At 44.6% G+C, this 26,860-nt stretch overlaps 1 protein-coding gene across 1 annotated transcript in view; it reads right to left on the bottom strand.

Annotated features, from left to right (window-relative positions):
* Nucleotides 1-857: 857 nt before the first annotated feature.
* LOC136573429 (vomeronasal type-2 receptor 26-like) overlaps nt 858-26,860 on the bottom strand; it is a 69,092-nt gene continuing 43,089 nt past the window's right edge. The window contains exon 5 of the mRNA XM_066574720.1: nt 858-1,762. Coding sequence (XP_066430817.1) covers nt 858-1,762 — 905 coding nt within the window. The remainder of the gene's footprint in view (nt 1,763-26,860) is intronic.

Here is a 26,860-nt window from a genome sequence, read left to right as displayed (position 1 = left end):
TGCAGGGAGAAAAAAATTATACGGAAGGCTGCAAACAGGCCTAGCTGTGCAATAGTATAGTCCCTATACTATGTAGGTGCCTGGGGTTGGAGCCATGCTAGGGGTATTAAAGCTTTTGCTGCCGCTCTAAGGTGTGTGGTCAGATTGGTTTTTGAAGGTCTGTAGTCTGCCGATGGTCTAGATAAGAATACGTGTTCTGGAAGGAGATTGAATGAGCTCTTTACTACTTCTCGTATTTTAGCTTCAATCTGATTCCAGAGAGGTCTTATTAGCAGACAGGACCACCAAATATGCACCAGAGAGCCTATATGCTCATTACAATGCCAACATTTGTTTGAATTTGAGAGTTTGTAAGCAAAGAGCCATTCAAACGATTTATACGAGCGTGTCAGAAGTTTGTAGTGATTTTCTTGTAATCTGATGCATCTGGAATGGCCATGTGAGCTGCGTAAAATTGAATTCGCCTCTTTATCTGACAGTTGTATCTTGAGCTCCATTTCCCAAGATCTGATATATGCTGGTCTAGCTGTGTCTCTGTGTGAATTTTCTAACTGCAACTAATATAATAACAATTTACTGCGGTGGAGAGAATAGGGAAGGCTCCAGTGTTGGAAATGAATAACTCCTGTGGAATCTTGATAAATCATAGGGTGGGGCCATCACTACTCCTGGATTAGCAGTGGGTTGATGTGCTGTACTTAAGGATGGGGTCACTTGCACTACTACAGGGAGGAAGGGAGCTTGACAAGATATGATTAGTGACTTACCTCCTGTCATTTTCCTGGAAGTGGGCAGTTTGAAGTGACATGTACATACTGTACTGCTCTCTAATATCAGGGGGTAAAATTGTGCCAGCATTACTTTCTTTTCCCCAGCAAATCAGTTTTTCTATTAATTTCTGATTTGAACAAAATGATAAAACATTTTGGGAAAAACACACAACCTAAAAGTCCAGCGCTGGATGTCATTATTGCAAATATCTCCACCACCACCATGTATTTCCCTCTGGTGCTCAGATAAGCTGGGATCACGGAGATGCAGACACTGCAGAACAGCAGCATGCTGAAGGTGATGTATTTGGCTTCATTAAAACTGTCTGGTAATGTTCTTACCATGAAAGCCAGAACAAAGCTCACTGCTGCCAGGAGCCCCATATAACCCAACATGGAGTAGAAGCAGATATCCGAGCCTTCATTACACTGAATGATGATCTTCCCAGGATAAGACTGAGTGTCAAGGTCCTGGAATGGGGGAGAAATAGACAACCAGATAAAACAGATGACAACTTGTATAGAGGAACACAATAGCACTATGGTATAGGGTAGCTTGACATGCAACCATTTTCTCCAGGGGCTTCCAGGCTTGATGGACTTAAAAGCAACACAAACCATAACAGTCTTGGCAAGAAGTGAAGATATGGCTACTGAGAAAAAAATCCCAAAACTGGTTTTGCTTAATCTACAAGTTTCGTCACTGGGACAACCAAGAAACAAGAAGACAGAGAGGAAGCTGAGGATGATGCAGACCAGGAGGAGATAACTCAGGTTCCGGTTATTAGCTTTAACAATAGGAGTGTCCCGGTAGAAAATAAATATTCCAAATATGAAGCCAGTCACAAGACATCCGAAGACTGAAACACTGGAAAATGCAGAAGCAATTATATCATTTTGGTAAGAGATGAATTCCAGGACTTTGGGCACGCATTGATCTCTCTTCTCATTTGGCCATTCATCACTTTGGCATTTAATACAGTTCTCAGCATCTGTAGAAAAATTTCATAACAAATTAAATGTTACATCTATCTTTCTATCTATCTATCTATCTATCTATCTATCTATCTATCTATCTATCTATCTATCTATCTATCTATCTATCTATAATTGATCCATCCAATAGTGCTGAAACTACCACTGGAGTACAACCGCTTTGGGGTGCTGATTCCTTTGGTGAGAGTGTGGACCCCATTAACACTCTCAGAATGTGTTTCTGCTGTTAGCGGCCCCACAGAAAAATAATCAAAAAATATTTGTCACCTGATAACCTGTATGACAAGCTCAATCACCATATGCCCTAGTAGCATGTAGCAAGCCAGATTGCAATGTGGAGGAGCTAAATGTTCATGTGCAGCCACTCAACTCAATCCAGATTAGGGGAGGAGTGACTGCTGACAGGCATAGTCTGCACATATGAACTAATACCAAGGCTGCCAGCCAAATATACATGTGCCACATCATAAAGGAATACAAACCCTACTGGCATTGAAGTTTATCAAGTGATGAATTTTGGCTACTCTTTCTGTGAGTTATGTCTTTTTCCTCCTGTTCCCATGCCTACCATAACCATGCTGCATACAGCTGCAAAAGAAATTTAAATACATGATCTAATCCTTTGGCATAAGCTTTCCCAACATGACTTATTTCCTGGGCAACGTGAAAAGTTTTATTTGTTGCCCTTCAGCCTGTTTTCATGCTTTTTGTTGCATTTTTTAACCACAATTAAAAAAGTACTCTAAAAAACTGCATGCAGTATTCAAAAACTGTATGCATTTTTAAAAAAACTGCATTAGCTATAAAAAAAAAAGCACATGTGGTTTTAAATACTATCACATACAGGTTTTGAAAACATTTGGGATTTTACCAATTATGTCCTATAGAAAGAACAGCAATTTAAGGGATAGACTGATGAGATTAGGTAAAGGTGGTAGAAATTAAAAAAGGTACACATTCACTGTTTGACATCAAAATTAGGGAACTTTCACTGCCCTGCTGCCAGGAGGGTAAGTTTATTTGGGTAGAAGATTCACCTTTGAACAAAACAATGACGCTCAGCATGCAGCCAATACAACCCAGGAGTGGTTTAAGAACAACTCTATGAATGTCCTAAGGCCCCCTGTCCAGGGCACTGAGTCTGCAAATGGCTCCCATGTTTCTTCTGTGTGTCTCGGTAGCCAGGGGATTGTTTTATGTGTATGAACGTATAGAAACAATAAGCCTCTTGGTGTACATAATCCGCCAGCCATGGGCAATATTGCGGGTAAGGAAGACTGCAAAGGAAATAGTGGAACAAAGAGAAGGCAGGGGCGCAGTAGGTAAAGGATGTACTAAAGTGGGGTATCAGGGAACAGGAGCATTTGACCCCCAGCATTGGAATCGGAAAGTGGCACTAGAGAGCTTTGGAATCCCCTTACTAACCTCTATATAGGTACAACCTTTGGGTTTCAAGAAACCTAGGTAGAAGAGAACTAACTTTCAATAGTAGCTCATGGGGAAATCCTCTATTATAATAGAGGAAAAATAGAGTCAAGGAAGAGATAAGAGGGGCAGAAGTATAGTGCACCAAGAACAGACAATATGGGAAACATACAGGGCAAAAGTATGCCTATATGGAAAACAGCTAGAGAAATAGTAAAAGACAGAGAAGGCATGTTAGCTGTGGGGAGAGAAAGTAGTATGTTGTTGAGAAAAGCAAGTGTTTAGGATTTTGGGAAAATAGAGTCTTAGACCAGCAAGTTTGGGAAAGATTCAGAGATAGTCAGGAAGGTTGGACAAAATTATGTTGGACAGTTGGATTAGGGCTAGTAATAGATTATCAGAGAAAGGTAATTCCTTTATAGTCTGTGTCCCCTTATGACATGAAGCAAATTCATGCAGAATCTGTGGACAATTATGTGACAAACAACCACTGCTGTTTGTCTTGTATGTCTTGAAGTTATGTAATCTGATCTTTGTTGTACGTCTTAGTCTCCTTCATACAAATGTAAGAAATGTATACCCCACTCATAGAGATGAGCGAACTTACTTGGCCACGCCCCTTTTTCGCCCGAGCACCGCGATTTCGAGTACTTCTGTACTCGGGCGAAAAGATTCGGGGGGCGCCCTGGGTGAGTGGGGGGTTGCAGCGGGGAGTGGGGGGTAGAGGGAGAGAGAGAATGTTTTCACCCGAGTACTGAAGTACTCGAAAATCACAGTGCTCGATCGAGTAATTACTCGAAACGAGTAGGTTCGCTCATCTCTACCCACTCACATACTGTGGGGGCTATTAAGAATACAAAGATTTTTAAAAAAAAAAGCAGAAAAGGTGGGGCTGTCAGAGGCTCCAAGTGCATGCTTTTCTAAATGTGGTTAACCATTCCATGCAGTTAAACTAAAACAACTTTGTTTAATCTATGTTTTATATTCTATTCATATTTCTACTTGGACATTCAGATGGATATACCCCTTGTAATCACTAATGATTAATATTGTTTAAAGTTGTTTGAATATCGTGGCCGCTTTCTAATATATTTTGCCATTTTTGAAGCATGTAGCAGTGCTGAAATAGCTATTATGCTGTTTCACAAAGACATAAGTCAGAGTTATTTTGAAAAGGTGCAAGCTGTCATTCTGGTACTTCAGTCTGTATTAAAGGTCACAGAAAGAGAAGAAAACCAAGCGTGAATGGAATGAAACTTGTAATGAATTAAAAATAGAAAACATATAGGAATTTTAAGGTATATTCTTGCTGTTCTTTGTGTAAATGTCAGTCCTGTGATTGGTTCGACGTGTGTATAATTGTTGAATGGTGCTACTGTTGTACTTTCACTGTTGTACTCTCTCTGAGCTCTGTCTGACCCGTCTTTAGTCAGCTTTTCTGTGGAGGATTATATGGTTCTTATTATTTATATGAGAGAGACAAACTTGACCGTACGGATGGATGAGAGTTAATGACCAGTGTTCAGGCTGTGATGAATGTAAAATGCGTGATGCAGATATTAACTGGGAATAAAAGTTCCCCCTCCCTCTGCATAAGACTTTACTTATGTACATTATGAATGTGCAGATTGCAAAATTCAAATGAAAGCATGAAGAAGCATGCGAGCAGCCAGAATCAAATGGATGGCGCTAGATGATGTAAGAGTAAGTATTAATAATGAATTTGCTTAAAGGATATCACATTTCCAATGTGGATAGAGGGTTGTGGATTATTCTGCCCTGTTGTAACTCATGTTTTGGCCAAAACGCATAGGCTGACGGGCCGCGCCGAGGCCACACCGCTTCCGTCTGCGTTTTGGCCAAAATGCAGTACCAACACCCGCATTTTAATAGTATGCATTAGTACTTTTGTATGTAGTTTGCTAGTTGGTGGGGGAGCCCAAGATGTCAGCCAGTGTGGCCCACTTTAGAGATACAGGGCAACCCGCTGTTATATCAGCCAGGGTTGATATCCTGTATGGTGGGTCACCATCCATCTATGGCTGGCATCTTTGGTATCGTTCACATGTGCAGGCTATTAGTATATGCAGTCACTCCTCCCCAATCTGGGCTGGGTTGAGTGGGTGACTGCATATTAGCCTGCCAAGAACAATCTGCTCCTCCACATTATTGTCTGGCTGACTGCATATCTCCAGGGCTTACGGCCATTGCGCCTGCCCTACGGCGATTGTGCCGGTGGCGATTGTGCCTGCCTTATGGCGATCATGCCTATGGCGACCGTGTCTGCTTTGCAGACCTTCAGGTATTGTATTTTTGGCTTTTTCTGTGAATAATGTCTTTGTTTTTTCCCTCACCTCTGTGAGTTCCTGGTCCAGGTGCATCGCAGCCGACTGCTGCGGAATTAGGAGAAAGGAAAGTTTCTGGGGTCCCCAGCTTAATATCACAATTTTTGGGTCCACGTCATAGACCTTTATTACAAAATGAGCAGTGTGAGCAGGTCCTGTCGTAGATGGCAGAAAGTGCATCCAGCAATGTCTCCAGCAACCTGTCTTCTACGCCGTCCACTGCTGCAACTCTGAATCCTCTTGCTGCTGCTCCTCCTTCCTCCCAGCCTCCTCACTCCATGAAAATTACACATTCTGATAAGCAGGCAGACTCCCAGGAACTGTTTTTGAGCCCCTGTGCTGATTGGGAAAAAATGGTTCCTCTCCCTCCTGAGGAGTTTGTCGTGACCGATGCCCAACCTTTGGAAAGTCCCCGGGGTCCGGGTGATGAGGCTGTGGACTTCCGGCAACTGTCTCAAGAGCTTTCAGTGGGTGACAAGGTCAATGATGATGATGAGGCACAGTTGTCTATCAGTGAGGCAGTAGTAAGGGCAGTCAGTCAGAGGGAGGAGTGCACAGAGGATTCGGAGGAAGAGCCACTGGACAATGAGGTGACTGATCCCACCTGGTTTGATAAGCCAACAGAGTACAGGTCTTCAGAGTGGGAAGCAAGTGCAGCAGCAGGACAGGTTGGAAGAGGCAGTGGAGTGGCCAGAGGTAGGGGCAGAGCCAGAGCGAATAATCCCCCAACTGTTTCCCAAAGCACCCCCTCGTGCCAAGCCACCGTGCAGAGGCCAAGGTGCTCAAAGGTGTGGCAGTTTTTCACTGAGAGTGCGGACGATCAACGAACAGTGGTGTGCAGTCTTTGTCGCGCCAAGATCCGCAGGGGAACCACCACTACCAGCCTCACCACCACCAGCATACGCAGGCATATGATGGCCAAGCACCCCACAAGGTCGGACGAAGGCCGTTCACCGCCTCAGGGTTGCACCACTGCCTCTCCCCCTGTGCTCCAATCTGCCACTGAGATGCAACCCCCCTCTCAGGACACAGGCATGACCGTCTCTTGGCCTGCACCCACACCCTCACCTCCGCTGTCCTCGGCTCCATCCAGCAATGTCTCTCAGTGCAGCGTCCAGCTGTCACTAGCACAAGCGTTGGAGCGAAAGCGCAAATACACCGCCACGCACCCGCACGCTCAAGCTTTAAACGTGCACATTGCCAAATTGATCAGCCTGGAGATGCTGCCGTACAGGCTTGTGGAAACAGAGGCTTTCAAAAACATGATGGTGGCGGCGGCCCCGTGCTACTCGGTCCCCAGTCGCCACTATTTTTCACGGTGTGCCGTCCCAGCCCTGCACGACCACGTCTCCCGCAACATTGTACACACCCTCATCAACGCGGTTACTGGGAAGGTCCACTTAACAACAGACACGTGGGGAAAGCACAGGCGGGCAGGGCCACCATATCTCCCTGACTGCACATTGGGTGAATTTAGTGGAGGCTGGGACCAAGTCAGAGCCCGGTAACCGCTCACGTCCTACCCACCCCCGGAATAGAGGGCCCTAGCTCGTTGCTGGTATCTGTGGTGGTGTATGCCACCTCCACTAAACCTTCCCCCTCCTCCTACTCCTCCTCCAACGCAACCTCTACCTCGCAATTAAGATGTGTCAGCAGCACGTTGCCAGCAGTAGGTGTCGCGCGGTGCGGCAGCACAGCGGTGGGCAAGTGTCAGCAGGCCGTGCTGAAACTAATCAGCTTAGGAGAGAAGAGGCACACGGCCCACGAACTGTTGCAAGGTCTGACAGAGCAGACCGATCACTGGCTTTCGCCGCTGAGCCTCCAACCGGGCATGGTCGTGTGTGACAACGGCCGTAACCTGATGGCGGCTCTGCGGCTCGGCAGCCTCACGCACGTGCCATGCCTGGCCCACGTCTTTAATTTGGTGGTTCAAAGGTTTCTGAAAAACTACCCACACTTGTCAGACCTCCTTGGCAAGGTGTGCTGGGTCAGCGCACATTTCCGCAAGTCCAACACGGACGCTGCCACCCTGCGGACCCTGCAATATCAGTTTAATCTGCCAGTGCACCGACTGCTTTGCGACGTGTCCACACGGTGGAACTCTACGCTGCACATGTTGGCCAGGCTGTATGGGCAGCGTAGAGCTATAGTGGAATACCAACTCAAACATGGGCGGCGTAGTGGGAGTCAGCCTCCTCAATTCTTTACAGAGGTGTGGGCATGGATGGCAGATATCTGCCAGGTCTTTGGAAACTTTGAGGAGTCTACCCAGATGGTGAGCAGCGATGCTGCAATCATTAGCGTCACCATTCCTCTGCTATGCCTGTTGAGAAGTTCCCTGCACAGCATAAAGGCTGACGCTTTGCGGTCGAAACAGGAGACGGGGGAAGACAGCATGTCGCTGGATAGTCAGGGCACCCTCATGTTTATATCTCAGCATGTTTCGGAGGAGGAGGAGGAGGGGAGGTGCCTGAGGAGGAGGGGGAAGAGACAGCTTGGCCCACTGCAGAGGGTACCCATGCTGCTTGCCTGTCATCTGTTCAGCGGGTATGGCCTGTGGAGGAGGAGGAGGATACTGAAAGTGATCTTCCTAGTGAGGACAGCGATGTTGCGTACAGGTACCCTGGCACACATGGCTGACTTCATGTTAGGATGCCTTTCTCGTGACCCTCGCGTTAGACGCATTCTGGCCACTACGGATTACTGGGTGTACACACTGCTCGACCCACGGTATAAGGAGAACCTTTCCACTTTCATTCCCGAAGAGGAAAGGGGTTCGAGAGTGATGCAATTTCGAGGGCCAAGTAGCAGGGGAGGCACCAAGATCAGGCAGCATGTTCAGCGCAGGCAGGGGAACACTCTCCAAGGCCTTTGCCAGCTTTATGGCTCCCAAGCAAGACTGTGTCACCACTCCCCAGTTAAGGCTGTAAAAAGATGGTGAGGGAGTACGTAGCCGATCGTACAACTACTGGGTGTCAAAGCTGGACACGTGGCACGAACTCGCGCTGTATGCCCTGGAGGTGCTTGCTTGCCCTGCGGCTAGCATCTTGTCAGAGAGGGTGTTTACTGCAGCTGGGGGAATCATCACGGATAAGCGTACCCGCCTGTCAACTGACAGTGCCGACATGCTAACACTCATAAAGATGAACAAAGCCTGGATTTCCCCAGACTTCTCTTCTCCACCAGCGGTGAGCAGCGGAACCTAAAGATTCTTTTCGCTGCAACCGCAGACGCAAGCATTGTTCTCTATCACCGTAAAAAAAAGGGACATTTACCTTTGTCAATCTGTGTATGATATTAGTCCTCCTCCTCCTGAAACATCAAGTCATCACGCTGAACTGCCAATTTTTCTGCGGTCCAAAAGGCTCATATAACTTTTTTCAAACAATATTTCTACTTTTCTAACTAAAGCATTGAAACTTCAACATGAACCAATTTTTTTTAACAGGGCTGCCTCCAGGCTCTGTTACAAATTAAGCCACAGTAGGCTAAAAGATTAATGGGTTTCACCTGCCCTCTCGGTGGAGCAATTTTTCTGAGGTACATTTGTACTGTTGATACACTAATTTTTTGGGCCCTCGCCTTCACTGTAATCCAAGTAATTTTTCTGGCCTTCGCCTACACTCATGGTACACCAATGTGTCAGGGGTTGGCCTACACTCTTGCTACAGAAATGTAACTCGGGTCTGCCTGCCTATACTTCTGCCACAGTAATGCTACAGGGATCTGCCTATAGTGCTGCAACAGAAAAGTTACTTCGGTCTGCCTATACTTCTGCTCCTGAAATGTTACTGTGGTCTGTCTATACTGTTACTAGTAAAATGTTACTAATACTGGGCTCTGCCTATACTGCTGCTATGGAAATCTTACGGGGGTCTGTCTATACTGTTAAAACTGAAATGTTACTAATACTGGGCTCTGCCTATACTGCTGCTACTGAAATGTTACTGGGCTCTGCCTATACTGTAACTACAGAAATGTTACTGGGGTCTCCCTAGACTTCTGCAACATAACTGTTAGTGGGGTCAACTTATACCTTTGTTACCGGAATATTACAGGGGTCTGTGCATAGTATGGGTGCACTATGTTTTCCCATTGCAATGTTCTACGTATCTGGCCCTAAAAAAAAAAATCCAGACTGACTAGGACATGCAGTGTGGGCCGAAGCCAACCTGTATTTTATCTCACGTTACCGCAGCTATCCGGGGCACTGCATTGGGACAAACAAGAGGAGCGATGCAGCGCTAATGAGACGTTCACAGCTACGCTAGCATTGGAGTCCGCTATGGTCCCGCAATTGCTGAGGGTTTGTGCAGAGGCCTATGTCCTGGGTGCAGTGAAAGTCCGCTTCCTGCCTACGATTGCTGGCCGAGGCCTATGTCCCGGGGGAACTGCCACTGCGCCAGGTTGGGGCTGTGGAGCTTTTTCCTGGCTAATCCAGTCATTGTAGCCGGGAAAGAAAATGTAACTTATTTATTTAGCCAGCTTGGCCTTTCTGCAGGCAAGCGTATAATTTTTTCGGCCTACAGTGTGCGTTACAGTACCACTGTCAGCCTCCAAGTGCAGGCCAATAATTGCCTAATTTTTAACAGCGCTCTGTGTCTGCTTTTTTCGAAATTCACCATGCTGAGGGGTAGGGGTAGGCCTAGAGGACGTGGACATGGACCCGGGCAAGGACGCGGAGGTCCAAGTGAGAGTGTGGCCACAATCCGAGTTCCTTGTCCAGGTCAATTACAGCCAGCTGCTGCGGGATTAGGAGAGAGGAAAGTTTCTGGGGTCCCCAACTTCATATCACAATTTTTGGGTCCACATGGTAGACCTTTATTCCAAAATGAGCTGTGTGAGCAGGTCCTGTCGTGGAGAGCAAAAAATGCATCCAGCGATGTATCGATCACCCAGTCTTCTACGCCATCCACTGCTGCAACTCTGAATCCTCTTGCTGCTGCTCCTCCTTCCTCCCAGCCTCCTCACACCATGAAAATGACACATTCTGATGAGCAGGCAGACTCCCAGGAACTGTTCTCAGGCCTTGATTGGGAAAAAATAGTTCCTCTCCCACCTGAGGAGTTTGTCTGGGTGATGAGGCTGGGGACTTCCGGCCAACTACTAAAATATGTGGGTGTCCAAGCAGGTCTCTCCAGTTTGTTGTTGATCTAAGAACTGATTGTGTATTCAGGGATCTACAATAACAATCAGTCTAACGTGATTTTGTACTCAACATTATCCATTATAACTATAGTTCCACCTTTATCAGAGAGTTTAATGACTGATTTATCCTCTACAAGATTGACCTATAGCAGTCTTGCAGCGATTGAATTATACCTACTGTATGTTATGGCGACTCTCTAGTTCCCGAGTTACAACCTTAATAATAATATCACCCATCAAGGCTATTCTGATGAGCAGGCAGACTCCGCTGTCCTCGGCCCCATCCAGCAATGTCTCTCAGAGCAGCAACCAGCTGCTTCCCACACAGACCATAGCGGGTCCTGGTCATGGTGTCTTGGCCTTGTAATGCCAACTCATCTAAACCCTCCCCCTCCTCCTCCTCCAACAATGAAAACATTCTTGGCAAATGCTTTCGCAGTGGTCCGTCTTGCGCTGGTCCAAGAATTTCACCTAAACCGGCACTATAGGAATGCCCCCCCTCTCCCTCTTAATCCTGGCCACAGTTCCGAAAACCAACTAAATACAACCGGGGTCATACTCGATTATCCCTAGCTGAAGCATTCAGCCGACCGGTAGAGCAATAGTGGCTTCTATCTTGTTGGGACTGATAATAATTACATATTTAAGTGTACAGCTGAGGTAGGAATAGAGCCGACCATAGAACACAGCATCCCTGCAGGGGTAGGGACAGAGGAGCAGCAGGCACATATCATTGGTGGAAGCAGGCCAGCTGAGATCCACATACTCCTGGACTGATTTTGGACTGATTGATGAGGCCTTTACTTGTGATCATCTTTGGTAATTCCTGACAAAGATGAGTGGTATAGCCAGAAACTTGCATTGCTAACACTTTGAAATGGTCAACAGAAAACATATGAATGAAGCCTTTCCATATTTCTGATTGAGATGAGGAGGAGTTCAGACTTTTAGTACCTAGAATATCCTTTTCATTGCTATCAAATGCCCCTCTTGTCTCCGAAAATACTAGCATTTCCACATAGCTGTTGTCGCTTCCACTTTTGTTCTGTGGCTTTACCTTTGTCCATTGGCTATTATTCGTATCTGAAGGTTTGATTTTGCCCATGGAGGCAAAATTCAAGGTGGAGGCGCGGAACCGAGCCTGACCCTGGGCCCGCTAACGTGCTTCCCACACAGACCATAGCTGTTCCTGGTCATGGTGTCTAGGGCTTGTAATGCCACCTCCTCCTCCTGCTTGGGGTCAGGGGATCAGCAATGCGCATCATGTATTTTCTCTCGTGTTACCACAGTTATCGGAGAAACTTGTTTGGGCCAAAGGAGAGGAGCATAACTGCATTAATGTTACAGGGGTCTGCATATACTTTAGCTGCAGAAATGTTACAGGGGTCTGCCAATACTGCTGTTACATAAATGTTTGTGGGGTCTGCGTATACTTCTGCAACTAAAATGTTACTGGGGTCTGTCTATACTGTTAGTACTGAAATGTACCTAATACTGGGCTCTGCCTATACTGCTCCTACGTGAAAGTTACTGGGGTCTGTCTATACTGTTACTACTAAAATGTTACTAATACTGGGCTATGCCTATACTGCTGCTACTGAAATGTTACTGGGGTCTGTCTATACTGTTACTACTGAAATGTTAAAAGTACTCGGCTCTGCCTTTACTGCTGCTACTGAAATGTTACTGGGCTCTGCCTACACTGCTGCAACTGAAATGTTCTTGGGGTCTGTATATATTGTTACTACTGAAATGTTACTAATACTGGGCTCTGCCTATACTGCTGCTACTGAAATGTTACAGGACTCTGCCTATACGCCTGCACCTGAAATGTTACTAGGGTCTGTCTATACTGTTACTACTGAAATGTTACTAATACTGAGCTCTGCCTATACTGCTGCAAATGAAATGTTACTGTGGTCTGTCTATACTGTTACTACTGAAATGTTACTAATACTGGGCTATGCCTATACTGCTGCTACTGAAATGTTATTGGGCTCTGCCTATACTGCTGCAACTGAAATGTTACGGGGTTTAGTCTATTCTGTTACTACTGAAATGTTATTAATACAGGGCTATGCTTATACTCCTGTTACGGATATGTTATTGGGGTCTGTCTATACTGTTACTAATGAAATGTTACTAATACTGGGCTATGCCTATACTGCTGCTACTGAAATGTTACTGGGCTCTGTCTATACTGCTGCAACTGAAATGTTACTGAGGTCTGTCTATACTGTTACTACTAAAATGTTACTGGGCTCTGCCTATACTGCTGCTACAGAAATGTTACTGGGCTCTGTCTATACTGTTACTACTAAAATGTTAGTGGGCTCTGCCTTTACTGCTGCTACGGAAATGTTAATGGGGTCTGTCTATACTGTTACTGCTGAAATGTTACTAATACTGGGCTCTGCCTTTACTGCTGCTACTGAAGTGTTACTGGGCTCTGCCTATACTGCTGCTACGGAAATGTTACTGGAGTCTGTCTATACTGTTACTACTGAAATGTTACTAATACTGGGCTCTGCCTTTACTGCTGCCACTGAAATGTTACTGGGCTCTGCCTATACTGCTGCAACTGAAATGTTACTGGTGTCTGTCTATACTGTTATTACTGAAATGTTACTAATACTGGGCTCTGCCTATACTGCTGCTACTGAAATGTTACTGGGCTCTGCCTATACTGCTGCAACTGAAATGCTACTGGGGTCTGTCTATACTGTTACTACTAAAATGTTAGAAATACTGCCTGGGCTCTGCCTATACTGCTGCAACTGAAATGTTACAGGGGCCTGTCTATACTGTTACTACTCAAAAGTTTCAAATACTGCCTGGGCTCTGCCTATACTGCTGCAACTGAAATGTTACTGGGGTCAATCTATACTGTTACTACTGAAATGTTACTGGGCTCTGCCTAAACTGCTGCAACTGAAATGTTACTGGGGTCTGTCTATACTGTTACTACTGAAATGTTACAGGGCTCTGCCTATACTGCTGCTATGGAAAAGTTACTGGGGTCTGTCTATACTGTAACTACTGAAATGTTACTGGGCTCTGCCTATACTGCTGCAACTGAAATGTTACTGGGGGCTGTCTATACTGTTACTGCTGAAATGTTACTGGGCTCTGCCTATACTGCTGCAACTGAAAGGTTACAGGGCTCTGCCTATACTGCTGCTACTAAAATGTTACAGGAGTCTGTCTATACTGCTGCAACTGAAATGTTACTAATACTGAGCTATGCCTATACTGCTGCTCCTGAAATGTTACTGGGCCCTGCCTATACTGCTGCAACTGAAATGTTACGGGGGTCAGTCTATTCTGTTATTACTGAAATGTTAATAATACAGGACTATGCCTATACTGCTACTACGGAAAGGTTACTGGGGTCTGTCTATACTGTTACTACTGAAATGTTACTAATACTGGGCTCTGCCTATACTGCTGCAACTGAAATGCTACTGGGGTCTGTCTATTCTGTTACTACTAAAATGTTAGACATACTGCCTGGGCTCTGCCTATACTGCTGCAACTGAAATGTTACAGGGGTCTGTCTATACTGTTACTACTCAAAAGTTTCAAATACTGCCTGGGCTCTGCCTATACTGCTGCAACTGAAATGTTACTGGGGTCAATCTATACTGTTACTACTGAAATGTTACTGGGCTCTGCCTAAACTGCTGCAACTGAAATGTTACTGGGGTCTGTCTATATTGTTACTACTGAAATGTTACTAATACTGGGCTCTGCCTATACTGCTGCTACTGAAATGTTACAGGGCTCTGCCTATACTGCTGCTATGGAAAAGTTACTGGGGTCTGTCTATACTGTAACTACTGAAATGTTACTGGGCTCTGCCTATACTGCTGCAACTGAAATGTTACTGGGGGCTGTCTATACTGTTACTGCTGAAATGTTACTGGGCTCTGCCTATACTGCTGCAACTGAAAGGTTACAGGGCTCTGCCTATACTGCTGCTACTAAAATGTTACAGGAGTCTGTCTATACTGCTGCAACTGAAATGTTACTAATACTGAGCTATGCCTATACTGCTGCTCCTGAAATGTTACTGGGCCCTGCCTATACTGCTGCAACTGAAATGTTACGGGGGTCAGTCTATTCTGTTATTACTGAAATGTTAATAATACAGGACTATGCCTATACTGCTACTACGGAAAGGTTACTGGGGTCTGTCTATACTGTTACTACTGAAATGTTACTAATAGTGTTCTCTGCCTTTACTATTGCCACTGAAATGTTACTGGTGTCTGTCTATACTGTTATTACTGAAATGTTACTAATACTGGGCTCTGCCTATACTGCTGCTAGAGAAATGTTACTGGGCTCTGCCTATACTGCTGCTACTGAAATGTTACTGGGCTCTGCCTCTACTGCTGCAACTGAAATGTTACGGTGGACAGTCTATTCACTTATTACTGAAATGTTACTAATACAGGGCTATGCTATACTGCTACTACGGAAATGTTACTAGGGTCTGTCTATACTGTTACTACTGAAATGTTACTAATACTGGGCTATGCCTATACCGCTGTTACTGAAATGTTACTGGACTCTGCCTATACTGCTGCAACTGAAATGTTACTGGGGTCTGTCTATATTGTTACTACTGAAATGTTACTGGGCTCTGCCTATACTACTGCTACGGAAATGTTACTGGGGTTTGCCTATACTGTTACTACTGAAATGTTCCTGGGCTCTGCCTAAACTGCTGCTACGAAAATGTTAATGGGGTCTGTCTATACTGTTACTACTGAAATGTTACTAATACTGGGCTCTGCCTTTACTGCTGCTACTGAAATGTTACTGGGTTCTGCCTATACTGCTGCTACGGAAATGTTACTGGGGTCTGTCTATACTGTTACTACTGAAATGTTACTAATAGTGTTCTCTGCCTTTACTGGTGCCACTGAAATGTTACTGGTGTCTGTCTATACTGTTATTACTGAAATGTTACTAATACTGGGCTCTGCCTATACTGCTGCTAGTGAAATGTTACTGGGCTCTGCCTATACTGCTGCTGCTGAAATGTTACTTGGCTCAGCCTATACTGCTGCAACTGAAATGTTACGGGGGACAGTCTATTCAGTTATTACTGAAATGTTACTAATACAGGGCTATGCCTATACTGCTACTACGGAAATGTAACTGGGGTCTGTCTATACTGTTACTACTGAATTGTTACTAATACTGGGCTATGCCTATACCGCTGTTACTGAAATGTTACTGGACTCTGCCTATACTGCTGCAACTGAAATGTTACTGGGGTCTGTCTATATTGTTACTACTGAAATGTTACTGGGCTCTGCCTATACTGCTGCTACGGAAATGTTACTGGGGTTTGTCTATACTGTTACTACTGAAATGTTCCTGGGCTCTGCCTAAACTGCTGCTGCGAAAATGTTAATGGGGTCTGTCTATACTGTTACTACTGAAATGTTACTAATACTGGGCTCTGCCTTTACTGCTGCTACTGAAATGTTACTGGGTTCTGCCTATACTGCTGCTACGGAAATGTTACTGGGGTCTGTCTATACTGTTACTACTGAAATGTTACTAATAGTGTTCTCTGCCTTTACTGGTGCCACTGAAATGTTACTGGTGTCTGTCTATACTGTTATTACTGAAATGTTACTAATACTGGGCTCTGCCTATACTGCTGCTACTGAAATGTTACTGGGCTCTGCCTATACTGCTGCAACTGAAATGTTACTGGGTCTGTCTATACTGTCACTACTGAAATGTTGCTAATACTGGGCTTTGCCTATACTGCTGCTGTGGAAAAGTTACTGGGGTCTGTCTATACTGTAACTACTGAAATGTTACTGGGCTCTGCCTATACTGCTGCAACTAAAATATTACTGGGGTCAGTCTATACTGTTACCACTGAAATGTTTCAAACACTGCCTGGGCTCTGCCTATACTGCTGCAACTGAAATGTTACTGGGGTCTGTCCATACTGTTACTACTGAAATGTTACTAATACTGGGCTCTGCCTATGCTGTGGGTGCACACAGACTCCCCATAGCGGAGTTGTGCCTGCCTGTGACTATTAAATTTAAAAAAAAGCAGTCTGTCTCGGGCATGCAGTGTGAGCTGAAGCCCACCTGTATTTTATCTGACGTTAGCTCAGCTGTCCGGGGCACTGCAATGGGATTTTCTAATGCACCGTCGGTGGCTTCCTGGGATCCACGCATGCTGTGGGTGCACACAGACTTCCCATTGCGGAGTTGTACCTGCCTGTGACTATTAAAAAAACCCAGTCTGACTCGGGCATGCAGTGTGGGCCAAAAGCCAACCTGTATTTGATCTCACGTTAGATCAGCTATCGGGGGCACTGCAATGGGATTTATTAATGTACCGTCGGTGGCTTCCTGGGACCCACCCATGCTGTGGATGCACATAGACTTCCCAGAGCGGAGTTGTACCTGCCTGTGACTATTATTGAAAATAACCCAATCTGACTCGGGCATGCAGTGTGTATTTTGGCCGACGTTAGCTCAGCTGTCCGGGGCTCTGCAATGGGATTTATTTATGTACCGTCGGTGGCTTCCTGGGACCCACCCATGCTGTCGGTCCACACAGACTTCGAAGAGCGGCGTTGTACCAGCACGTGACTATTAATGAAAAAAAAACAGTCTGACTCGGGCATGCAGTGTGGGCCGAAGCCAACCTGCATTTTATCTCACGTTACCGCAGCTATCCGGGGCACTACATTGGGACAAACAAGAGGAGTGATATAGCGCTAATGAGACGTTCACAGCTACGCTAGCATTGGAGTCCGCTATGGTCCCGCAATTGCTGAGGGTTTGTGCAGAGGCCTATGTCCTGGGTGCAGTGAAAGTCCGCTTCCTGCCTACGATTGCTGAAGCTGTTGGCCGAGGCCTATGTCCCAGGGGAACTGCAACTGTGCCAGGTTGGGGCTGTGGAGCTTTTTCCTGGCTAATCCTGTCATTGGAGCGGTGAAAGGAAAGGTATCGGATTTACTGAGCCCGTCACATATGAACTAGCATCTAAGTCCGTTTCATGCCCGCGTTCGCTGACAGTGTGGGCTGAGGCCTATGTCCCGGGGGAAGTGCAAGTATGCCAGGTTGGGGCTGTGGAGCTTTTTCCTGCTAATCCAGTCATTGGAGAGGTGAATCGAAAGGTAACTGATTTAATGAGCCCGTCGCAGATGAACTAGCATCGAAGTCCGCTTCATGCCTACGATTGCTGAAGCTGTGGGCCGAGGACTATGTCATCTGCGCGGTGCAAGTCTGCCATGTTTAACCGCTCTGATTTATTTATTGTTCATGTCTTGGGTTGCCTAGGACCCACCTATGCTGTTGGTGCACACTTAGTTCTCATCGCGGTGTTTGACCTGTCTGGCACAAAGACACTGACTGACTTGGGTAGGGGACAGAGTGCAGATGGCTTTCCCCTTGCGGTGTCAATTGAGCTATGCGACACCTAGACAGAATGGATACTGTGTGGCACATGGATTCCCCGTAGCTATGTAACTCATGCCCACGTTTGCAGCTCCTGACGGAGGTGGCACAGGATTGGAATGAAGATCGAACGTCAATTTCTCATTGATTCTCTACAGCATTGTGGGCTATCGCCCCGTCCCTTTTAAAGAGGGTCGCTACCTGGCCCTGGCAACCCTCTGCAGTGTGTGCCTCTGGTTCCTCCTCATGGCAGACGCACTTATAAATAGACATAAGGGTGGTGTGGCTATGCAGCCAACGTGTGGCATGAGGGCAGCTGAAGGCTGCGCAGGGAAACTTTTGTGTGAGCTGCGGACTCAGGGTTGTGCGGGGGGAGGGGGGCAGCATGTAACCCAGGAGAAGAGGCAGCGGTGTGTCCCGCAGGCAGTGCTTGTGGTTGGTTGAAGGTAGTGTGGTGCTTAGCTAAGGTGTGCCTTGCTAGTGAGGGTTTGTCCGAAGTTAAAATTGCTAGGGGGGGGGGCTCACCTCTAGTCCTCACCCCTCATGACATCCAGAGCATACTCACACAAGTGCAACCCAAGCACTTATCTCTGGCTTGTCAGATCCGGCTACAATGTGCCCTTCTCATGCCTCCTACCATCTCTTTTCAACAGTTCACTACCTACAACCCAGCTACTCTTCTTCCAATCAAGTAAACCGGTTCAAATGGCGGAGGGGGAGGCATAGGTAATCTAGGTATTGCAGATCAGCTATTTTTAAATTCTTTGTAGAGAAATTCTGATTTATTTATGTAACAAAAAACTGCACTTACTAAATCCCCACTTGACAATGCATATTTTGAACTTTTTGTAGATGGCTTGAGGTACCAGGGTAAGGATTGATGACTCCACACCGGATATGCAGTGGTCATACAACATGATGTCCTAAAAACAGAAGCTCTGCCTCCACATGTTTTAGCACAAGAAGCGGAACTGAAAGCCCTGACTGAGGCATGTAGAGTGGCAAAAAGTAATACGGCAAACACACTGATTCTTGGTATGCATCTGGCATTGCTTCTGAAAGTTTCTAACTTCATCAGGACAGCCAATTAATAATGGTGCAGCAGTGCAGAGTCTCATGGAAGCCCTCCTGTTACCAGACAAAGTAGGGGTCCTCAGGCTTAAAGCACACACCAAAGCCGACACTGGAGAAGCAAGAGGCAACGGTCTAGTGGACTTCACAACAAAGGCATCGGCCCTCAAGCCATGGAAGAAAGAAAAAAACAAGGTGCTGACATCACAACTCGGAGACAAAAACTTGGACATTAATAAAAATCAGTACATTGATATGGTAGGCACTTTACAGTTACAAGCCAGCAAGGAAGAAAAGTATAAATGGACTAAAATAGGAGCGACAGAACAGGACGGTGCATGGGGAGCAAGCAATAGAGCTTGCCTACCATAGTTCCTGCATCCCATGATGGCCCAGCTGATGCATGGAAAGATGCACCTATCAAAGGCAGCAATGATGTTGAAGATTGAACAAGGATTGGTGGCTCCTGGAGTTTCTGTAGCTACTGCATCATATGTCCAATTTTGCATGATCTATGCCTTAAGCAACCCTGGATAGAAGGTAATGGTGCCAAAAAAGAACTTGCCTAGACCACTCTACCCATTTCAGAGATTGCAAATTGACTACATTCAGCTCCCACCAGTTGGGAAGTATGAATATGTGGTTGTTATTGTTGATGTCTTTCCAGGCTGGAGATCTATCCTGTTACCAAGGTAACCAAGCAGGTAACTGCAAAGAAGCTCATGAATGAGGTAATCTGCAGGTACAGGGTACCGGTAGTGATGAAGTCAGACAGAGGTACACACTTCACAGGTGAAATAATGCAACACATCATGTCTGCTCTGGGTGTATCCCAGGCCTTTCACACACCCTACCATTCAGAGTAGTGGGAAAGTAGAAAGGATGAATGGTGCCCGGAAATTAAAAATACAAAAGGCAATGGAGGAGACAGGCAAAACTTGGACTGAATGTCATCCATTAGCCCTTTTCTCAGTTAGGTACATACTTAATTGGAAAATAGGATTGTCTCCCTATGAAATGTTGTTTGGCAGTGTGCCAGGACTGGGCCTATACTTTCCACAACAACTGCAGTCACAGTTTGGGGCACTGACTGAGTATGTACAGTCCTTAAGGAAACATCTGAAAGTAACACACGACCAAGTGTTCTCTTCTATTCCAGATCCTAATCTTTGAAGGTACACATGACTTGCAGCCTGGACATTGGGTTGTCATCCGGAGACAGGTGAGCAGAGTGCTGGAACCTAGATTTGATGATATATATATATATATATATATATATATATATATATATATATATATATATATATATATTGTAGCAGTGCAGGGGGAAACACACCAGGCCACGACCAAATGCTGAGCGTGTTGTTTTTATTCAGACTTGATGAACAAAACAAAAAGTACTGGCATTCTCCAGATAACAGAAAGTTCAAGGAAAGTCCTTTTAAATAAGCAGTCCAGCAATAGTAACACAAAAGTCTTTGTAAACTCCAATAGGGCAAAGTAAAGCAAACCTTCCCAGCAGCGTGGTGCAGTGCTCACAGAGGACACACCTCCTTCACACTGCAACCTGCACCCATTTATGCACCTCACCTGTCTGGGCCAGGTGGAACTGAGTACTGGAGTGAGAGACGGACCGGGTTTACCTCACAGATGCTAGTAGCCTCTGCGATATGTACAGTCCGGTTCACACTTTACCTCTCACTCCACTACAATATATATATATATATATATATATATATATATATATATATATATATGTATATATATATATATATATATATATATATATAATTAGTTCCTATCATCGGGAAGCACATACATTAGTCCTGATATCCCATATGAGACAAACTTATGCCAGAGGCAACAATGGTGAAATATGTTAGAGTTTATATTGAAGAACAACTACTTTGCATATAATAATCAATTATATTTGCAAACTAGCAGAACGGCGATGGAGAGCAAGTTCACCCCATTGTTTGCCAATCTTTATATGGGGTACTACAAAAAAGAAGCATTAAAGGACCCTAGAATCATATTCCATGGTAGATTTATTGACTATATCATAATAATCTGGGAAGGGAGAGAGAGTGACCTCAAAATGTTTATTCACGGGTTAAATAAAAACACCATGAACCTACATTATGCAGACACTATAGAAAAGGATACAATCACCTTTTTGGAGATTTACTATTGGCACACAATAATAGTTCAGTGAATACCATTAAGCACTTAAAAAACATAGACAAAAACAGTTTTTTGGACTACAACAGTTGTCATTAAAAGAGTTGGAAAATCAACATTCTGCATAGCCCACTGAAATGAATAAAAAGGAATTGCAGCCATAAAGAAGATTTTATTACTCAGGCTGAGATCATAAGAAAATTCTTTTAGAGAAAAACACTACCCTGTAGAATTGATTGAGGATGCTTATAAATAGGCTAGAGAATGAAAACCAGGAAGCAACAAACGATGCAGAAAGTAATAAGAACAAGAAGCATAAAGGGAAAACAACTCATAGCAAAAAAGGAAAAGAAGACCACAAAGAGGAAAGAAGTGCATTTTTGACCAAATATAGTAATAATAGTGGTGATATGAAAATAATTTTAAAAGAGAATTGAGAGATATTAAAACGAGATCCCTTCTTTGAAGAAACAATTAATGCAGACCCCAAAATAATCTTCAAGAGGAACAAAACTTTACAAAATATAATAGCTCCACCCAATCCTAAAAAAAAGAGGACAATCATTAAAATTAGCAACACAATAGGGAACAATCAACCCACAGGGGTATATAAATGTAATAAAAAAAGATGCAAGAGCTGTCCACTGATAATGCACAAAAGAAAAGAAATCCAACACGGGGAAGAAAGAATACCTATTAAGCAGAGGATGACCTGTGATACTGGAAACGTCATATATATGCTGGAATGTTCGCACTGCAAAAAATATGTGGATCACACAGTGAATAAATTACGCACCCACGTCAACAAGCATTGAATGAACATTAAAAATTACTTTCTTCATCATAGTGTGTCCAGCCACACAACTGTGATTTTAGAAAACTCAATATTGTTCTATTGGAACATTTTACATCTAGATCCATTGCAGAACTGAGATGAAAATACATGTATTGGATATTCTGCTTGAAGTCCCTAATTCCCCATGAAATAAATGAAGTACTAGAAAAAATATAGGCAAAAATAGGCAACTCACAGAATAGTTTTATTGATAAAGAATTTTATAAAGTAGTTTAATTACATGCTAGGCACTTGTAATATATACCGTAGATATTTTATTTATTTTTTAGTAACAATTTTTATATAAAATACCATTTTCTTATTTTAATATTACCATCCATTTGTGATTATGCATGTTTTATTATATGTGTAATATGCATGTTTAGGATGATTTTATGTAGGTATTTAAAGTCATTTTCAGACTATTTAATTAGATTAGATATCAAATTCTGGTTTCAGCAAGCAAAGAGAATGTCTCTGTCAACAGGAGGCATGCTCAATTTAGTTTCTAGTAAAGATGGAATGTACATTGCGTTCCAGTCCCTGGTCACATGTCATATCCACGCAGAAGTGGGTATTCCGCTCCCCGAGAATGGTGTCACGGTGTGCCGAGCCGTACCTGGGACGGACGCCACAAATGTGAGTTACTCTGAATGTATTTAAGCATGTGCATTCTGATTTTATGTATTGCTTAAAAAAGGTATATGTGCTAATGCCAAAATGCGTCACAATAAGCTTAGGGATACAAACTAATCTATGGATTATTGCTTGGCCGGATGCAATAATATTTCCCCTTAATCTGCACAGAGCGCAGGGTTCGTTTTTTTTTTCTTTAAACCTGTATCCTGTAGGAATGGATGAGAATGCTGATCACATCCTGGACAAGCCCTAGTACCTTAATCGAATTTTGGGAGGAAAGATGCTTTGTCATTAAATGTACCGTGGTTATAAACAGTCCAGCGTAAAAAAAAAAAACTGTGTAAAAGTCGGCAATTGTTTTCAATGCATAGGAAAAACAGTTCCAACCAAGTATGGGCAGTGCAATCTCGCAATCACCGCTTGAAATATAGGCACAGTTTGTAGCGAAATCCCCACGCTCCCGAACACAGAAGGATCTGTTGTGGACTTCTTAGTCCGTAATTTCAATTTTATTATGCAACGCGTTTTGGCAAATGAAACTTTGACTTACGATACATATGATACATAAATACATAAAGCACATCTATATATAGAGAGAGATTTTATAATCCACTTACATTCCCTTTGCTCATGGTGAACGCCGTTGTGGAAGCAATCATGGCATCATAAAGTCGGAAGTAATTCCTGCTTATGTGACCTAATACGTCTTTGCTTTTTCCAATGGAACGCACCTTGCGTACTATTTACAAGTTCATTCCTAAAAAATTGTTATTTACTTTAACGGAGTATTCGCTGATGTGTAATGCGTCGCTTTGCTTTCTGATGGAACACAACTCACTTTCCATTTCCAATTTCATTAATAAAAAAAACATTCTTCACTATAGCGGAATATGCTTTGCTATAGTGAGTGCAGTGAGAAACCTTTGTTACACTTACTCCTTCATAGAAAATTGATAAAATTTTAAACTCTATGGTTCTCTTATAAATAAAAAATGCATAAATATGTCAGTTAATTATAAAACCATTAAAATCTAAAAATCATACATGAATCATATTATAATAAAAAAATTTCATAATTAAAAGCTTTCTTTCTAAAATCCATTATCTATCATGATTATTCATTTCTTTTCCCATTTATATGTGTTACCTATATCTCACAATCAATATTATTGTAGATCATGGTTAGATGAGATTAGGTATTGTGTCTTGTATATATGTGCAATCTTATGGCAATTAAAATTTCTCCAGTATTTCATTCAACCCTAACAGGGTTAAATTCTTTATCCAATACATTTCTGTCTTTCTAAGCTGGCTGATAGATTTTGTACAGACACGTTCGAGGTGTTACAAAAGGATGTTCTGCCCAACAATTACGAGATTCCATAAAATGACAGGATACGCTGTGTTTAATGAATCCACTTCTAATATTGAATTTATGGTTCGCAATGCGTGATCTTAGTGCATTTTTAGTTCTACCTACGTATTTCTTTCCACATTTACATTCTAATTAGAGATGAGCGAGCACCAAAATGCTCGGGTGCTCGTTACTCGGGGCGAAATTTTCGCGATGCTCGAGGGTTCGTTTCGAGTAACGAACCCCATTGAAGTCAATGGGCGACCCGAGCATTTTTGTATATCGCCGATGCTCGCTAAGGTTTCCATTTGTGAAAATCTGTGCAATTCAAGAAAGTGATGGGAACGACACAGCAACAGATAGGGCAGGCGAGGGGCTACATGTTGGGCTGCATCTCAAGTTCCCAGGTCCCTCTATTAAGCCACAATAGCGGCAAGAGTGCCCCCCCCTCCCAACAATTTTTACTTCTGAAAAACTCTCATTAGCAATGCATACCTTAGCTAAGCACCACACTACCTCCAACAAAGCACAATCACTGCCTGCATGACACTCCGCTGCCACTTCTCCTGGGTTACATGCTGCCCAACTCCCCCCCGCACGACCCAGTGTCCACAGCGCACACCAAAGTGTCCCTGCGCAGCCTTCAGCTGCCCTCATGCCACACCACCCTCATGTCTATTTATAAGTGTGTCTGCCATGAGGAGGAACCGCAGGCACACACTGCAGAGGGTTGGCACGGCTAGGCAGCGACCCTCTTTAAAAGGGGCGGGGCGATAGCCCACAATGCTGTACAGAAGCAATGAGAAATATAATCCTGTGCCACCGCCATCAGGAGCTGCACACGTGGGCATAGCAATGGGGAACCTATGTGCCACACACTATTCATTCTGTCAAGGTGTCTGCATGCCCCAGTCAGACCGCGGTTTTTTATAAATAGTCACAGGCAGGTATAACTCCGCAATGGGAATTCCGTGTGCACCCACAGCATGGGTGGCTCCCTGGAACCCACCAGCTGTACATAAATGTATCCTATTGCAGTGCCCTGGACAGCAGAGCTAACATCAGAATAAATGCAGGTGGGCTTCGGCCCACATTGCATGCCCCAGTCAGACTGGGGTTCTTTAGAAGTGGACACATGCAGTTACAACTCCGTGTGGACCGACAGCATGGGTGGCTCCCTGGAACCCACCGGCAGTACATAAATATATCCCATTGCAGTGCCCAGCACAGCTGAGGTAATGTCATGTTTAATGCAGGTGGGCTTCGGCCCACACTGCATGCCCAGTCAGACTGGGGTTCTTTAGAAGTGGACACATGCAGTTACAACTCCGTGTGGACCGACAGCATGGGTGGGTCCCAGGAAGCCACCAGCGGTACATAAATATATCCCATTGCAGTGCCCTGGACAGCAAAGCTAAGGTCAGGTTTAATGCAGGTGGGCTTCGGCCCACACTGCATGCCCAGTCAGACTGGGGTTCTTTAGAAGTGGACACATGCAGTTACAACTCCGTGTGGACCGACAGCATGGGTGGGTCCCAGGAAGCCACCGGCGGTACATAAATATATCCCATTGCAGTGCCCAGCACAGCTGAGGTAATGTCATGTTTAATGCAGGTGGGCTTGGGCCCACACTGCATGCCCCAGTCAGACTGGGGTTCTTTAGAAGTGGACACATGCAGTTACAACTCCGTGTGGACCGACAGCATGGGTGGGTCACAGGAAGCCAACAGCGGTACATAAATATATCCCATTGCAGTGCCCTGGACAGCAAAGCTAACGTCAGGTTTAATGCAGGTGGGCTTCGGCCCACACTGCATGCCCCAGTCAGAAGGGGGTTCTTTAGAAGTGGACACATGCAGTTACAACTCCGTGTGGACCGACAGCATGGGTGGGTCCCAGGAAGCCACCGGCGGTACATAAATATATCCCATTACAGTGCCCTGGACAGCAAAGCTAACGTCAGGTTTAATGCAGGTGGGCTTTGGCCCACACTGCATGGCCCAGTCAGACTGGGGTTCTTTAGAAGTGGACACATGCAGTTACAACTCCGTGTGGACCGACAGCATGGGTGGCTCCCTGGAACCCACCGGCGGTACATAAAAATATCCCATTGCAGTGCCCAGCACAGCTGAGGTAATGTCAGGTTTAATGCAGGTGGGCTAAAAATTAATAGGATTACACTGTAGGCGAGGGCCCAAAAAAATTGCTGTACCAACAGTACTAATGTACCTCAGAAAAATTGCCCATGCCCAACCAAGAGGGCAGGTGAAACCCATTAATCGCTTTGGTTAATGTGGCTTAATTTGTAACTAGGCCTGTAGGCAGCCCAGTTAAAATAAAAATTGGTTCAGGTGCAAGTTTCAACGCTTTAATGAGCATTGAAACGTATAAAAATTGTTTACAAAAATTATATGACTGAGCCTTGTGGGCCTAAGAAAAATTGCCCGTTCGGCGTGATTACGTGAGGTTTCAGGAGGAGGAGCAGGAGGAGGAGGATGAATGTAATACACAGATTGATGAAGCTAAAAGGTCCACGTTTTTGATGGTGATAGAGAACAATGCTTCCATCCGCGGTTGCAGCCTATGTATTGTTTAGGTATCGCTGCTGTCCGCTGGTGGAGAAGAGAAGTCTGGGGGAATCCAGGCTT

The sequence above is a fragment of the Eleutherodactylus coqui genome, chromosome 7 (assembly GCF_035609145.1).
Source record: "Eleutherodactylus coqui strain aEleCoq1 chromosome 7, aEleCoq1.hap1, whole genome shotgun sequence".
Lineage (NCBI taxonomy): Eukaryota > Metazoa > Chordata > Amphibia > Anura > Eleutherodactylidae > Eleutherodactylus > Eleutherodactylus coqui.
This window is presented reverse-complemented; position numbering and strand designations above follow the sequence as displayed.